We start from the raw sequence: 15,072 nt of genomic DNA, 5'->3' as shown, positions 1-15,072 counted from the left end.
GTGGGTTTCTGCATTGCTTGCCCTCTGGGGTTGTAGTGTGGGTTTCTGCATTGCTTGCTCTCTGGGGTTGTAGTGTGGGTTTCTGCATTGCTTGCTCTTTGGGGTTGTAGTGTGGGTTTCTGCATTGCTTGCTCTTTGGGGTTGTAGTGTGGGTTTCTGCATTGCTTGCCCTCTGGGGTTGTAGTGTGGGTTTCTGCATTGCTTGCCCTCTGGGGTTGTAGTGTGGGTTTCTGCATTGCTTGCTCTCTGGGGTTGTAGTGTGGGTTTCTGCATTGCTTGCCCTCTGGGGTTGTAGTGTGGGTTTCTGCATTGCTTGCTCTCTGGGGTTGTAGTGTGGGTTTCTGCATTGCTTGCTCTCTGTGGTTGTAGTGTGGGTTTCTGCATTGCTTGCTCTCTGGGGTTGTAGTGTGGGTTTCTGTAAAGCACTTTGTGACAACTGCTGATGTAAAAAGGGCTTTATAAAACACACGAGTGAAATTTGATTGAAACTGAAACCTACCTATCCGAACTACTGTTTCTATTGGATGATAGGCGTATCCTGACAGCGTTCTGTTTAATAGCATAAATTAGCTTGTTCCAGTCTGGACATCGTCAACATGTTGAGTTGACTGTTCTGTCTTTTCTCCACGGAATCGTTAAATCAGCAGGTGCTGACAGTGAGGCTGACATTCCTATTGTCCAAATGCCAACGCAATTTGGCTGATAGCTTTGAGATGTCTAACTGGATATGTAGCCTGCGCTGGCATTGGCGTTATACTTTAATGTCTGGCCTTTGTAGCAAACACAATGCCTAATATATATCTCAAAGGGCCAGACAGTCATTTGTTACAAACAGTTACAAATGTGTTACAAAATAGCCCTGTGAGACTAACCCAACAAACAAGTAACATTTTCTAGAAAGGGGAATATGGCATTCAACATACTGTATGATACGAATAATCATTACAAGGGCACTGCATAGAAAATGATCATCACAAGAAGCAAAATAACTAGTGAAATGGGATTTTCTATTTGTCTATGATCAAAACAGATCATTGTGATCTTAGGAAGGAAGGAAAGGGAACAGTGACTGCGAATACCAACCTCTATGATTCGACTGCACTCCACATCAATCTGAAAGACAAAGTCTGTCCCTCCAACGTAGAGCTCATCACTGTCTTCTGGGTGGAAGAAGACTGTGTGGTTCTGATGAACATTATACTCCAGCCTGTTATCTATCCTGTCTGGAGGGAGGAAGAGAACAGAGGATATATGGTGTCACAGTCATTAGAAAGAAAGCGCTGCATTAGCTGTTATTTACAATTACTAATGCTATTTCTCTGGGTACAGTACAAGGCTACAGAAAGCAAATGGGGACAAAGCAAGAATGAAGAAAAGAACAGAACTTCTTTGATAATATTTGTGATTATACAGTAGACGGCCGTAGGTTGAGCATTCCACAGACAACTGCAATCTGTTTCTAAGTCAGTGTGGCACTATTCATTTCTCACACAGATGATGGAAGTCATCATGAGTGTCATTCTAGTGTCATTCTAGTGTCAAGTAGCATGTTATTCATTTCATGCACATACTATTGAAGTCATCATGCAGACTTTATGCAGTAATTTCTTTCCATTTAGGGTTAGGCTAATTATTTCCATTTAGGGTAAGGCTAATTATTTCCATTTAGGGTTAGGCTAATTATTTCCATTTAGGGTTAGGCTAATTATTTCAATTTAGGGTTAGGCTAATTATTTCCATTTAGGGTCAGGCTAATTATTTCCATTTAGGGTAAGGCTAATGATTTCCATTTAGGGTTAGGCTAATTATTTCCATTTAGGGTCAGGCTAATTATTTCCATTTAGGGTTAGGCTAATTCTTTCAATTAAAACGGTTAAAGTCATCATGTGGAGTTCTTGTAATTTCATGTCACCCAGCAGGATGAAGCAGCCCTGGGCTTTATCATTCTGTAGCCTGTTAACATATAGTTGTTTTATACATTTCCACATAGAGCTCGCAATTGCATGCAGTGCCATCCTGTAACCTATGTCCTCTGTCATCATCCTGTAGCCTATGTCCTCTGTCATCATCCTGTAGCCTATGCCCTCTGTCATCATACAGTAGTCTATGTCCTCTGTCATCATCCTGTAGCCTATGTCCTCTGTCATCATCCTGTAGCCTATGTCCTCTGTCATCATCCTGTAGCCTATGCCCTCTGTCATCATCCTGTAGCCTATGTCCTCTGTCATCATACAGTAGTCTATGTCCTCTGTCATCATCCTGTAGTCTATGTCCTCTGTCATCATACAGTAGTCTATGTCCTCTGTCATCATACAGTAGTCTATGTCCTCTGTCATCATCCTGTAGTCTATGTCCTCTGTCATCATCCTGTAGCCTATGCCCTCTGTCATCATCCTGTAGTCTATGCCCTCTGTCATCATACAGTAGTCTATGTCCTCTGTCATCATCCTGTAGCCTATGTCCTCTGTCATCATCCTGTAGCCTATGTCCTCTGTCATCATCCTGTAGCCTATGTCCTCTGTCTTCATACTGTAGTCTGTCATCATACAGTAGCCTATGCCCTCTGTCATCATCCTGTAGTCTATGCCCTCTGTCATCATACAGTAGTCTATGTCCTCTGTCATCATCCTGTAGCCTATGTCCTCTGTCATCATCCTGTAGCCTATGTCCTCTGTCTTCATACTGTAGTCTGTCATCATCCTGTAGCCTATGTACTCTGTCATCATCCTGTAGTCTATGCCCTCTGTCATCATACAGTAGTCTATGTCCTCTGTCATCATCCTGTAGCCTATGTCCTCTGTCATCATCCTGTAGTCTATGTCCTCTGTCATCATCCTGTAGCCTATGCCCTCTGTCATCATCCTGTAGTCTATGCCCTCTGTCATCATACAGTAGTCTATGTCCTCTGTCATCATCCTGTAGTCTATGTCCTCTGTCATCATCCTGTAGCCTATGTCCTCTGTCATCATCCTGTAGCCTATGTCCTCTGTCATCATCCTGTAGCCTATGCCCTCTGTCATCATCCTGTAGCCTATGTCCTCTGTCATCATACAGTAGTCTATGTCCTCTGTCATCATACAGTAGCCTATGCCCTCTGTCATCATACAGTAGTCTATGTCCTCTGTCATCATACAGTAAGTAGTCTATGCCCTCTGTCATCATCCTGTAGCCTATGCCTTCTGTCATCATCCTGTAGTCTATGTCCTCTGTCATCATACTGTAGTCTATGTCATCATACAGTAGTCTATGTATTCTGTCATCATACTGTAGTCTATATCCTCTGTCATCATACTGTAGTCTATGTCCTCTGTCATCATACTGTAGTATATATCCTCTGTCCTCTGTCATCATACTGTAGTCTATGTCCTCTGTCATCATACTGTAGTCTGTCATCATACTGTAGTCTGTCATCATACTGTAGTCTATGTCATCATACTGTAGTCTATGTCCTCTGTCATCATACAGTAAGTAGTCTATGCCCTCTGTCATCATCCTGTAGCCTATGCCTTCTGTCATCATCCTGTAGTCTATGTCCTCTGTCATCATACTGTAGTCTGTCATCATACTGTAGTCTATGTCCTCTGTCATCCTGTGCATTACTTTGCATGGCCATGGAAAAGATTAACCCTTCCTAATCTCCTTATAGGGTTGCTCTTTGGGTGCTAGTTCTAATGCCCTCTCTCTTCATTGAGGATCACCAGCACAGAGACGAGACTATTCAGAGTTCAATGATTGTTATGTGATATGGTTAGAAACGTGTCCCTAACTCCTGATAAACAGCTTGGAGCACTAAAATACAGGCATATAGGCTACATATTTACACTGAGTGTACAAAACATTAGGAACACCTTCCAAATATTGAGTTGCACCCCCCCCTTTTTGCCCTCAGAACAGCCTCAATTCGTCGGGGCGTGGACTCTACAAGGTGTCGAAAGCGTTCCACAGGGATGCTGGCCCATGTTGACTCCAATGTTTCCCACAGTTACGTCAAGTTGGCTGGATGTCCTTTTTGTGGTGGGCCATTCTTGATACACACAGGAAACAGTTGAGCGTGAAAAACCCAGAAGCTTTGCAGTTCTTGATACACTCAAACTGGTGCTCCTGGCACCTACTACCATACCCCGTTCAAACGCACTTAAATATTTTGTCTGGCCCATTCACCCTCTGAATGGCACACATACACAATCCATGTCTCAATTGTCTCAAGGCTTAAAAATCCTTCTTTAACCTGTCTCCTCCCCTTCATCTACACTGATTGAAGTGGATGTAACAGGTGACATCAATAAGGGATCATAGCTTTCACCTGGATTCACCTGGTCAGTCTGTCATGGAAAGAGCAGGTGTTCCTAATGTTTTGTACCCTCAGTGTAAATACCATAAATAGATATATATACACTACCGTTCAAAAGTTTGGGGTCACTTAGAAATGTCCTTGTTTTCGAAAGAAAAGCAATGTTTTTGTCCATTAAAATAACATCAAATTGATCAGAAATACAGTGTAGACATTGTTAATGTTGTAAATGGCTATTGTAGCTGGAAACGGCTGATTTTTAATGGAATATCTACATAGGCGTACAGAGGCCCATTATCAGCAACCATCAGTCCTGTGTTCCAATGGTGCGTTGTGTTTGCTAATCCAAGTTTATCATTTTAAAAGGCTAATTGATCATTCGAAAACCCTTTTGCAATTATGTTAGTACAGCTGAAAACTGTTGTGCTGATTAAAGAAGCAATAAAACTGGCCTTCTTGAGACTAGTTGAGTATCTGGAGCATCAGCAATTGTGGGTTCGATTACAGGCTCAAAATGGCCGGAAACAAATAACTTTCTTCTGAAACTCGTCAGTCTATTCTTGTTCTGAGAAATGAAGGCTATTCCATGCGAGAAATTGCCAAGAAACTGGAGATCTCGTACAACGCTGTGTACTACTCCCTTCCCAGCACAGCGCAAACTGGCTCTAACCAGAATAGAAAGAGGAGTGGGAAGCCCCGGTGCTCAACTGAGCATGAGGACAAATACATTAGTGTGTCTAGTTTGAGAAACAGTGAAGAGGCGACTCCGGGATGCTGACCTTCAGAGTTGCAAAGAAAAAGCCATATCTCAGACTGGCCAATATAAAGAAAAGATTAAGATGGGCAAAAGAACACAGACACTGGACTTTTTCTTTGCACCTCTGCCTAGAAGGTCAGCATCCCGGAGTCGCCTCTTCACTGTTGACGTTGAGACTGGTGTTTTGCGGGTACTATTTAATGAAGCTGCCAGTAGTCGTCTGTGTGCAATGCTGGAAAGGGGGGCATATGAAGGCCACCTACTAGGTGACAATGGATATGCCTGTCGTGGGTACCTTATGACTCCTCTTTTAAACCCCCAGACACCTGAAGAGAGAGAACACAACACCTCTCATATCCTGACAAGAGGTCTCAGAGAGAGAGAGAATACACCACCTCTCATATCCTAGCAAGAGGTCTCATAGAGAGAGAGAATACACCACCTCTCATATCCTAGCAAGAGGTCTCATAGAGAGAATACACCACCTCTCATATCCTAGCAAGAGGTCTCAGAGAGAGAATACACCACCTCTCATATCCTGACAAGAGGTCTCAGAGAGAGAATACACCACCTCTCATATCCTAGCAAGAGGTCTCATAGAGAGAATACACCACCTCTCATATCCTAGCAAGAGGTCTCAGAGAGAGAGAGAATACACCACCTCTCATATCCTGACAAGAGGTCTCAGAGAGAGAGAGAATACACCACCTCTCATATCCTGACAAGAGGTCTCAGAGAGTTTTTGGAGTGTGGAAAAAAAGATTCCCGTGCCTAAAGGAGGGGCTCCACATGAAGATGGACACTACACTGACAATAATTATTTCAGTGGTAGTTCTGTATAACTTTGGCAAGAGCCAAGGAGACGAGCTACCTGAGGAGGACCTTCCTGAGGAGAATGCAGAAGATGGCCAGGTGCAACATGCAACACGTGTACAATTCCTAATTAGGCTATCTGTATTCAAATGTATTATTTTGACTTTGTTATTCTCAATACAATACAGGGTGGATCTGGAAGCACCAGAATACAAGAGTGGGGACAAGACTGGAGGACACCAAATTGCTTGGGAAAGCATTGTTTTAATAAATAATTGCTTAAATAAAAAGATCAGCATTCTTTCCACAGTGGGCATTTGTTTCCCTGAAGGAGTTTCTGTTTCTGAATTTGCAGTAGCTCTTTTTGTAAATTCAGGACATCAATCTGCAGTAGATTTCTCTCTCTGCAGCTCCAAAACATCCATATGAGCTTGGTTCATATCAGTTCTGGGGCGTTTGCTTGGCCTGTCTGGTGTTTTTGCTGCTGGTGCAAGATCCAGGCCCTGCTGTTTCTCCATGACACAGGGTGTCAGCTCAACTAACGGAAAGGAGAGACAGAAAATTAACTCATTAGTAGGCTATTTCCGTACAACAGTTGAATTGGGGCTTATGATATGTCCAGCCTTGGTATGAATGATGATGTTATGCAACATGCTGTAATGATCCTGATAACGGTCACATTGTAGTGAAGTAGCGTTAACGTTAGTTTTAACGTGCATTATAGTCATTTATATTTACCAGTTATTTATGCTTACTAAATATTGCTGGGTCGAGTTGTCCGTCGTCATCATAGGGGTTAAGGAGAGGGGGGCAAACTGCTGGGGAATCATCTCGCATATCTTCTGGGAGAGAGGATCAACTCCCCTGGACGGAGGCCCCCCTCCGGTCTGAAAGAGCCCCCGCCGCCTCCTTTTTGGCTCTTAAGTTTCTCCAGCAGCCTTCATCCGATTTGGGTTCCTCTTCTCTTTAGTCCGTGTCGAGCCATTAAATCTGTCGCGTAAAACGGCCCAGGTGTCTTCCTTCTTTCTGACAGTCGCGTTGTCTGTTCTTTTATCCTCCAGTTCGTTACTAAGTTCCTCCCGACATGAGGGGTTTTTCATTAGCGGAGAAATGTGAACTTCTTTAGTGCCATGATCAGGTGGCTAGCGGACAAATAATAAGCGGCCAAATAACGACAATAATAAGTTATATTTTAAGATAGCTCGTTTGGTTTATAAACTATCTAGCTACAGTATAACGAATGAGTTCTGTCTAGTGCTGCTAAATAAGGGATTTGATTTCCAATCAGCCAACCCATGAGACCTTTCATGATGGAGTTGCAGTAGTTCTACATAGTTATTATTTTATCAAGGAACAGCAACTTTGTGTCCTCTTTTGTCCAGGAGGGTAGCTACGTATCAACTCACGAAATACCTCATATATTGGGGTAACACGTCACTAATCATAGTTTAAAAACGGTTAATCATAGATTTACTGATCCAGGTTTAAAATTAAGCGGTGCAACACATCTCTGATTAGTTATAAATCTAGATGGACAAACCTAGATTAGCTCTAATCCTAGATTAATTTAAACCATGTTGGTGCCACCCACCCATGATGTTTAAAAGGGGTTTGAAATCCTAAATCACGCCGGCGCAACGGTGGGACTCATTTGGGTTAATTGACTTTGAATGTCGCTTTCATGATATATATATATATAGAAATGTTACTATTTTTATATTTTTTGCACTTTGAGATTATTCTTGTATAATGAAAAGCACTTCACAACGGTAATACATTATTATTATTTTGACACCTTGCATCAGACTTGATAGCCTTCGTTGCAGAATTGTTAGAGATAAAGAGCAGGTGCAGTAGACAGAAGTCACAGAATACATTTACCTTGTCTCAAGATGAGTCTCGGTATGTCCCTCACACCTCGGGTAAATGGAAAATTGATCAAAGCAAGAAAAACAAACAATTTCATTTTCGTTTTGATTTGTGGTCAAATTACTCAGAAGAATTAATTAGTGTTGCCATGACGACAATTTCCCGAGCCTTGGAATAATGATGTCAGTCTCCTCTGCGTGCATCGCATAAACTGGGAAATAACCGGTTTATACCTGACGGGTAAACAACTCCGCCCAGGCTTGTAATCTGTGCCCCGCCCCTCACTCCGTGTACAACATTGACAAATCTAACATTACTACTAAAATGGTAAACACTTCTCTTTCTATCTTGGTTTTATATCCATACAGTGAGCCAATGTGAATATGTTGTTGCCTGCCATTACTGCTTAGCTACAGCTGAGTGTTTGCTAGATCAGTCTGGACAAGACTAAGTCAAGACACGAAATGCTAGATGGCTAAAAACGATCAGTTAATAACGTCAGCTAGACAGCTGTTTTATGGCCATTGAAACTAAACAAAGACCGTAGAGAAAGCAAGAAACCCCACTCCCTCATTTATCTGGTCGGGCGGGTGGGGGGAGACAATGAGGGGCGTTCGATTCATCTCGCCGCCTGTTAAAGCATGTTTTACACCAGTTTAAAGTTGATTGCATTCGATTTGGATAATGTTGTTTATTCCAGGTGGAGTGGTTTCAGTCCCATAATGTTGTTTATTCCAGGTGGAGTGGTTTCAGTCTCATAATGTTGTATATTCCAGGCAGAGTGGTTTCAGTACCATAATGTTGTTTATTCCAGGTGGAGTGGTTTCAGTCTCATAATGTTATTTATTCCAGGTGGAGTGGTTTCAGTCCCATAATGTTGTTTATTCCAGGTGGAGTGGTTTCAGTCTCATACTGTTGTTTATTCCAGGTGGAGTGGTTTCAGTCTCATAATGTTGTTTATTCCAGGTGGAGTGGTTTCAGTCCCATAATGTTGTTTATTCCAGGTGGAGTGGTTTCAGTCTCATAATGTTGTTTATTCCAGGTGGAGTGGTTTGAGTCTCATAATGTTGTTTATTCCAGGTGGAGTGGTTTCAGTCTCATAATGTTGTTTATTCCAGGTGGAGTGGTTTCAGTCCCATAATGTTGTTTATTCCAGGTGGAGTGGTTTCAGTCCCATAATGTTGTTTATTCCAGGTGGAGTGGTTTCAGTCTCATAATGTTGTTTATTCCAGGTGGAGTGGTTTCAGTCCCATAATGTTGTTTATTCCAGGTGGAGTGGTTTCAGTCCCATAATGTTGTTTATTCCAGGTGGAGTGGTTTCAGTCCCATAATGTTGTTTATTCCAGGTGGAGTGGTTTCAGTCTCATAATGTTGTATATTCCAGGCGGAGTGGTTTCAGTACCATAATGTTGTTTATTCCAGGTGGAGTGGTTTCAGTCTCATAATGTTATTTATTCCAGGTGGAGTGGTTTCAGTCCCATAATGTTGTTTATTCCAGGTGGAGTGGTTTCAGTCTCATACTGTTGTTTATTCCAGGTGGAGTGGTTTCAGTCTCATAATGTTGTTTATTCCAGGTGGAGTGGTTTCAGTCCCATAATGTTGTTTATTCCAGGTGGAGTGGTTTCAGTCTCATAATGTTGTTTATTCCAGGTGGAGTGGTTTGAGTCTCATAATGTTGTTTATTCCAGGTGGAGTGGTTTCAGTCTCATAATGTTGTTTATTCCAGGTGGAGTGGTTTCAGTCCCATAATGTTGTTTATTCCAGGTGGAGTGGTTTCAGTCTCATAATGTTGTTTATTCCAGGTGGAGTGGTTTCAGTCCCATAATGTTGTTTATTCCAGGTGGAGTGGTTTCAGTCCCATAATGTTGTTTATTCCAGGTGGAGTGGTTTCAGTCTCATAATGTTGTTTATTCCAGGTGGAGTGGTTTCAGTCTCATAATGTTGTTTATTCCAGGTGGAGTGGTTTGAGTCTCATAATGTTGTTTATTCCAGGTGGAGTGGTTTCAGTCTCATAATGTTGTTTATTCCAGGTGGAGTGGTTTCAGTCCCATAATGTTGTTTATTCCAGGTGGAGTGGTTTCAGTCTCATAATGTTGTTTATTCCAGGTGGAGTGGTTTCAGTCCCATAATGTTGTTTATTCCAGGTGGAGTGGTTTCAGTCCCATAATGTTGTTTATTCCAGGTGGAGTGGTTTCAGTCCCATAATGTTGTTTATTCCAGGTGGAGTGGTTTCAGTCTCATAATGTTGTATATTCCAGGCGGAGTGGTTTCAGTACCATAATGTTGTTTATTCCAGGTGGAGTGGTTTCAGTCCCATAATGTTGTTTATTCCAGGTGGAGTGGTTTCAGTCCCATAATGTTGTTTATTCCAGGTGGAGTGGTTTCAGTCCCATAATGTTGTTTATTCTAGGTGGAGTGGTTTCAGTCCCATAATGTTGTTTATTCCAGGTGGAGTGGTTTCAGTCCCATAATGTTGTTTATTCCAGGTGGAGTGGTTTCAGTCCCATAATGTTGTTTATTCCAGGTGGAGTGGTTTCAGTCCCATAATGTTGTTTATTCCAGGTGGAGTGGTTTCAGTCTCATAATGTTGTATATTCCAGGCGGAGTGGTTTCAGTACCATATTGTTGTTTATTCCAGGTGGAGTGGTTTCAGTCTCATAATGTTATTTATTCCAGGTGGAGTGGTTTCAGTCCCATAATGTTGTTTATTCCAGGTGGAGTGGTTTCAGTCTCATACTGTTGTTTATTCCAGGTGGAGTGGTTTCAGTCTCATAATGTTGTTTATTCCAGGTGGAGTGGTTTCAGTCCCATAATGTTGTTTATTCCAGGTGGAGTGGTTTCAGTCTCATAATGTTGTTTATTCCAGGTGGAGTGGTTTCAGTCTCATAATGTTGTTTATTCCAGGTGGAGTGGTTTCAGTCTCATAATGTTGTTTATTCCAGGTGGAGTGGTTTCAGTCCCATAATGTTGTTTATTCCAGGTGGAGTGGTTTCAGTCTCATAATGTTGTTTATTCCAGGTGGAGTGGTTTCAGTCCCATAATGTTGTTTATTCCAGGTGGAGTGGTTTCAGTCCCATAATGTTGTTTATTCCAGGTGGAGTGGTTTCAGTCCCATAATGTTGTTTATTCCAGGTGGAGTGGTTTCAGTCTCATAATGTTGTATATTCCAGGCGGAGTGGTTTCAGTACCATAATGTTGTTTATTCCAGGTGGAGTGGTTTCAGTCTCATAATGTTATTTATTCCAGGTGGAGTGGTTTCAGTCCCATAATGTTGTTTATTCCAGGTGGAGTGGTTTCAGTCTCATACTGTTGTTTATTCCAGGTGGAGTGGTTTCAGTCTCATAATGTTGTTTATTCCAGGTGGAGTGGTTTCAGTCCCATAATGTTGTTTATTCCAGGTGGAGTGGTTTCAGTCTCATAATGTTGTTTATTCCAGGTGGAGTGGTTTGAGTCTCATAATGTTGTTTATTCCAGGTGGAGTGGTTTCAGTCTCATAATGTTGTTTATTCCAGGTGGAGTGGTTTCAGTCCCATAATGTTGTTTATTCCAGGTGGAGTGGTTTCAGTCCCATAATGTTGTTTATTCCAGGTGGAGTGGTTTGAGTCTCATAATGTTGTTTATTCCAGGTGGAGTGGTTTCAGTCCCATAATGTTGTTTATTCCAGGTGGAGTGGTTTCAGTCCCATAATGTTGTTTATTCCAGGTGGAGTGGTTTCAGTCTCATAATGTTGTTTATTCCAGGTGGAGTGGTTTCAGTCTCATAATGTTGTTTATTCCAGGTGGAGTGGTTTCAGTCCCATAATGTTGTTTATTCCAGGTGGAGTGGTTTCAGTCCCATAATGTTGTTTATTCCAGGTGGAGTGGTTTCAGTCTCATAATGTTGTTTATTCCAGGTGGAGTGGTTTCAGTCTCATAATGTTGTTTATTCCAGACAGGAGTCTGTCATCAGGACACCCAGCTGTCTCTTTCAATGACAGAATACTTTAAATATAAAAGATGGCGGCGTACACATTGTTGGATTACTTCATGGAGCAACAAAAAATATTTATTTTAATAACGGAGCATTTTCTAAATCCAAACGGACCCCCTTCAACTGGACAAAGACATTTTATGAGACTCCCGTTTCCTCGGATCGAGGACGAGGACGGTATTGCCAAGTATTGGTCGAAAATCGTCTGTGCAACACCAAACAGTACCTAACCTGTAACTCCCAGTATAATGGATACCACATTTGTTTGGTTAAATCACATTATCTGGTGTTACAATCTGTAGCTAAGTCTTGAAAGAAATGAACAATGATTAAGTGAATGGATAAAACACCAAGTCAATCAAAAGTGCCAGACGGACGTTGTGATATTTAGAATTTCACGTGTAAGGAAGAATGTTGCAAATGTTTAGTGAGTGGACCATGATTTTTTCATCTTGTTTTGTGCATTACATGTGCATGATTGTTAATAATATGATGATGTATTTCCTTGAAAAATAATTAAAACTTAGAAATGAAGTAATGTTTTGTCTCCTCGTCTTTCTAAAACACGTTGTGATGTGGAACTACAAGTTCCATCCGCCATTGGGTCTACTTCCGTCATTCTGCTGCTGGCCGACCAAGCATGTTCACTGTGTTGGTGTGTTGACGTGAATCCGCTGCACAGTTCAGGGGAGCAGCGCACAGGTAAAACGATTCGTTAGAAACATTGTTAATTGATATAAACTTGGAAACAGATTCTATAATTGTATAGCATGTCCAACACCAACGTGTGTAAGTTAATGGTGTGTTTCTAATATCGTACCTAACTAGCTAAATAAATGACCGCACAACGACTTTACATAACTTCTGGTTTGGTAACCCCCCACATCCATTCATGCAAGTTAGCTGTAACTTTTGGATATAGCTTTGCATGCAATTTACCCGTAAATTATTTCTTGCATGTAACAAATTTCAAGACATTATGTCACCACTGTTAATTGAAAAATGTGAAAGTTAGCTACCTAGCTAGCTAACTAACGTTACATCACAGATAAATCGTCTTTGGTTACATAGTTGATCCGTCCATAGTGCGTTTAGAAGCATCAGATTTTTTTTGGATCTGGACCCTAACATAATGTAACCTAAACGAACCCCACACATTGTCAATTTGAAAATGTAGTACGAAAACTCATGACTGGAACCAAAGTCCCTGTGTCCTAACACCAATGTTGGTTAAGTATGTGCTAACACTCTTATGACACTGACCAATATCCCCCTCTCTATCTGTCCTCCTTTACCTCTCTATCTGGCCCCCTGTGTCTGTCCCCGTCTGTCTCTGGCCCCCTGTCCCTCTCCATCTCTATCTGTCCTCCTGTCCCCTCTCTCTGTCCTCCTGTCCCCCTCTATCTGACACTCTGTCCCGCTCTCTGTCCTCCTGTCCCCCTCTATCTGGCCCCCTGTCCCTCTCCATCTCTATCTGTCCTCCGGTCCCCTCTCTCTGTCCTCCTGTCCCCCTCTATCTGGCCCCCTGTCCCTCTCTATCTATCCTCCTGTCCCCTCTCTCTGTCCTCCTGTCCCCCTCTATCTGTCCCCCTGTATCTGTCCTCCTGTCCTTTTCTTTCTGGCCCGTCTCTCTGTCCCTCTCTATCGGCCTCTCTATCTGTCCCCCTCTATCTGACCCCCTCTATCTAAGCCCCTGTCCCTCTCTATCTGTCCCTCTCTATCGGCCTCTCTATCTGTCCCCCTCTATCTGACCCCCTCTATCTAACCCCCTGTCCCTCTCTATCCTTCCTCCTCTCCCCCTCTCTATCTGGTCCCCTGTCCCTCTCTATCTGGTCCCCTGTCCCTCTCTATCTGGCCCCTTGTCCCTCTCTATCTGTCCCTCTCTGTCCCATTTCCCTCTCCCACTCCTACCCCTGTCCCTCTCTATCTGTCTCTCTCTGTCCCCCTCTATCTGGCCCCCTGTCCCTCTATCTGTCCCTCTCTATCCTTCCTCCTCTCCCCCTCTCTATCTGGCCCCCTGTCCCTCTCTATCTGTCTCTCTCTGTCCCATTTCCCTCTCCCACTCCTACCCCTGTCCCTCTCCATCTGTCCCCTGCCTCTCTCTGTCTATCCCTTCTCTAGAACCACACCACCACCATGCCTGAGGGTCCAGAGCTACACTTGGCCAGTCTGTTTGTCAACAGGGTGTGTGGGGGGGTGGTCTTCACCGGCCCAGTACAGAGATCAGAGGTCAGTAAGAACCCCGAGGTCTCCTTCTCCTGCCCGGCCTACACCATCACCGCCACCTCCAGAGGCAAGGAGGTCTGCCTCACCCTCACCCCCAAGAAGAGTGACTCTGCCCTGGGGAGATGCAGGCGGTAGGTAACCTAGAAGTTTGAGGTGGACCAGTCGCCACAAGGTCACTGGTTCAAGTCCTGGGAATGGGAACTAATAATGGCGCCGGAGAAGATGGCTGCCGTTTTACAGCCCTCTAACCAATTGTACTATTATGTGTGTTTTTCCGCGTTATTTGTAATTTATTTTGTACGTAATGTTTCTGACATCGTCTCTTATAACCAAAAAGAGCTTCTGGATATCAGGACAGTGATTACTCACCTCGTATTGGACGAATCATTTTTGTTCAACGAGGCGGCCGCAAATTATATCCTACAGACACCCGACAAGGCCCAAATCCCTGTCATTCGCATGAGGAAGAGATGGAGATATCGTGGACGTAGGTCGGGGTGCCTTGTAAGGATCCGACGGCGAGCGAGTAAACTGCCGCTCCCATCAATCCTATTAGCCAACGTTCAATCATTGGAAAATAAATTGGATGACCTAAGATTACGGTTATCCTACCAACGGGACATTAAAAACTGTAATATCTTATGTTTCACCGAGTCGTGGCTGAACGACGACATGGACAACATACAGCTAGCGGGCTATACGCTACATCAGCAGGATAGAACGGCTGACTCTGGTAAGACAAGGGGTGGCGGTCTGTGTATATTTGTAAACAACAGCTGGTGCACAAAATCTAATACTAAGGAAGTCTCGAGGTTTTGCTCGCCTGAGATAGAGTATCTTATGATAAGCTGTAGACCACACTATTTACCAAGAGAGTTTTCATCTATATTTTTCATAGCTGTCTATTTACCACCACAAACCAATGCTGGCATTAAGATTGCACTGAATGAGCTGTATAAGGCCATAAGTCAACAGGAAAACGCTCATCCAGAGGCAGCGCTCCTAGTGGCCGGGGACTTTAATGCAGGGAAACTTAAATCCGTTCTACCTAATTTCTACCAGCATGTTAAATGTGCAACCAGAGGAAAAAAAACTCTAGACCACCTTTACTCCACACACAGAGACGCATACAAAGCTCTCCCTCGCC

The 15,072-nt window shown here is 43.0% G+C and overlaps 2 protein-coding genes across 3 annotated transcripts in view; one reads left to right on the top strand and one right to left on the bottom strand.

The window, feature by feature from the left end:
• Window positions 1-7,916, bottom strand: part of sema7a (semaphorin 7A (JohnMiltonHagen blood group)) — a 53,219-nt gene extending 45,303 nt beyond the window's left edge. The window contains exons 1-2 of the mRNA XM_084186004.1: window positions 7,743-7,916; window positions 1,084-1,223 (exon numbers count right to left, since the gene is read on the bottom strand). Of these exons, the coding sequence (XP_084042130.1) occupies window positions 1,084-1,223; window positions 7,743-7,827 (225 nt within the window). The 5' untranslated portion in view covers window positions 7,828-7,916. The remainder of the gene's footprint in view (window positions 1-1,083; window positions 1,224-7,742) is intronic.
• Window positions 7,917-12,287: 4,371 nt separating this feature from the next.
• Window positions 12,288-15,072, top strand: part of neil1 (nei-like DNA glycosylase 1) — a 30,124-nt gene continuing 27,339 nt past the window's right edge. Inside the window, exons 1-2 of one of the 2 annotated variants that reach the window (XM_084186258.1) lie at window positions 12,288-12,401; window positions 13,821-14,056. In XM_084186258.1, coding sequence (XP_084042384.1) covers window positions 13,836-14,056 — 221 coding nt within the window. In that variant the 5' untranslated portion in view covers window positions 12,288-12,401; window positions 13,821-13,835. Of the gene's footprint in view, window positions 12,402-13,744; window positions 14,057-15,072 lie in introns of those variants that run through there. The other variant, XM_084186259.1, reaches the window with a different exon arrangement.

The sequence above is a fragment of the Coregonus lavaretus genome (assembly GCF_964263955.1).
Source record: "Coregonus lavaretus genome assembly, chromosome: 21".
Lineage (NCBI taxonomy): Eukaryota > Metazoa > Chordata > Actinopteri > Salmoniformes > Salmonidae > Coregonus > Coregonus lavaretus.
Note: the sequence above shows the minus strand (reverse complement) of the source record. Positions and strands in the feature narration are given on the sequence as shown.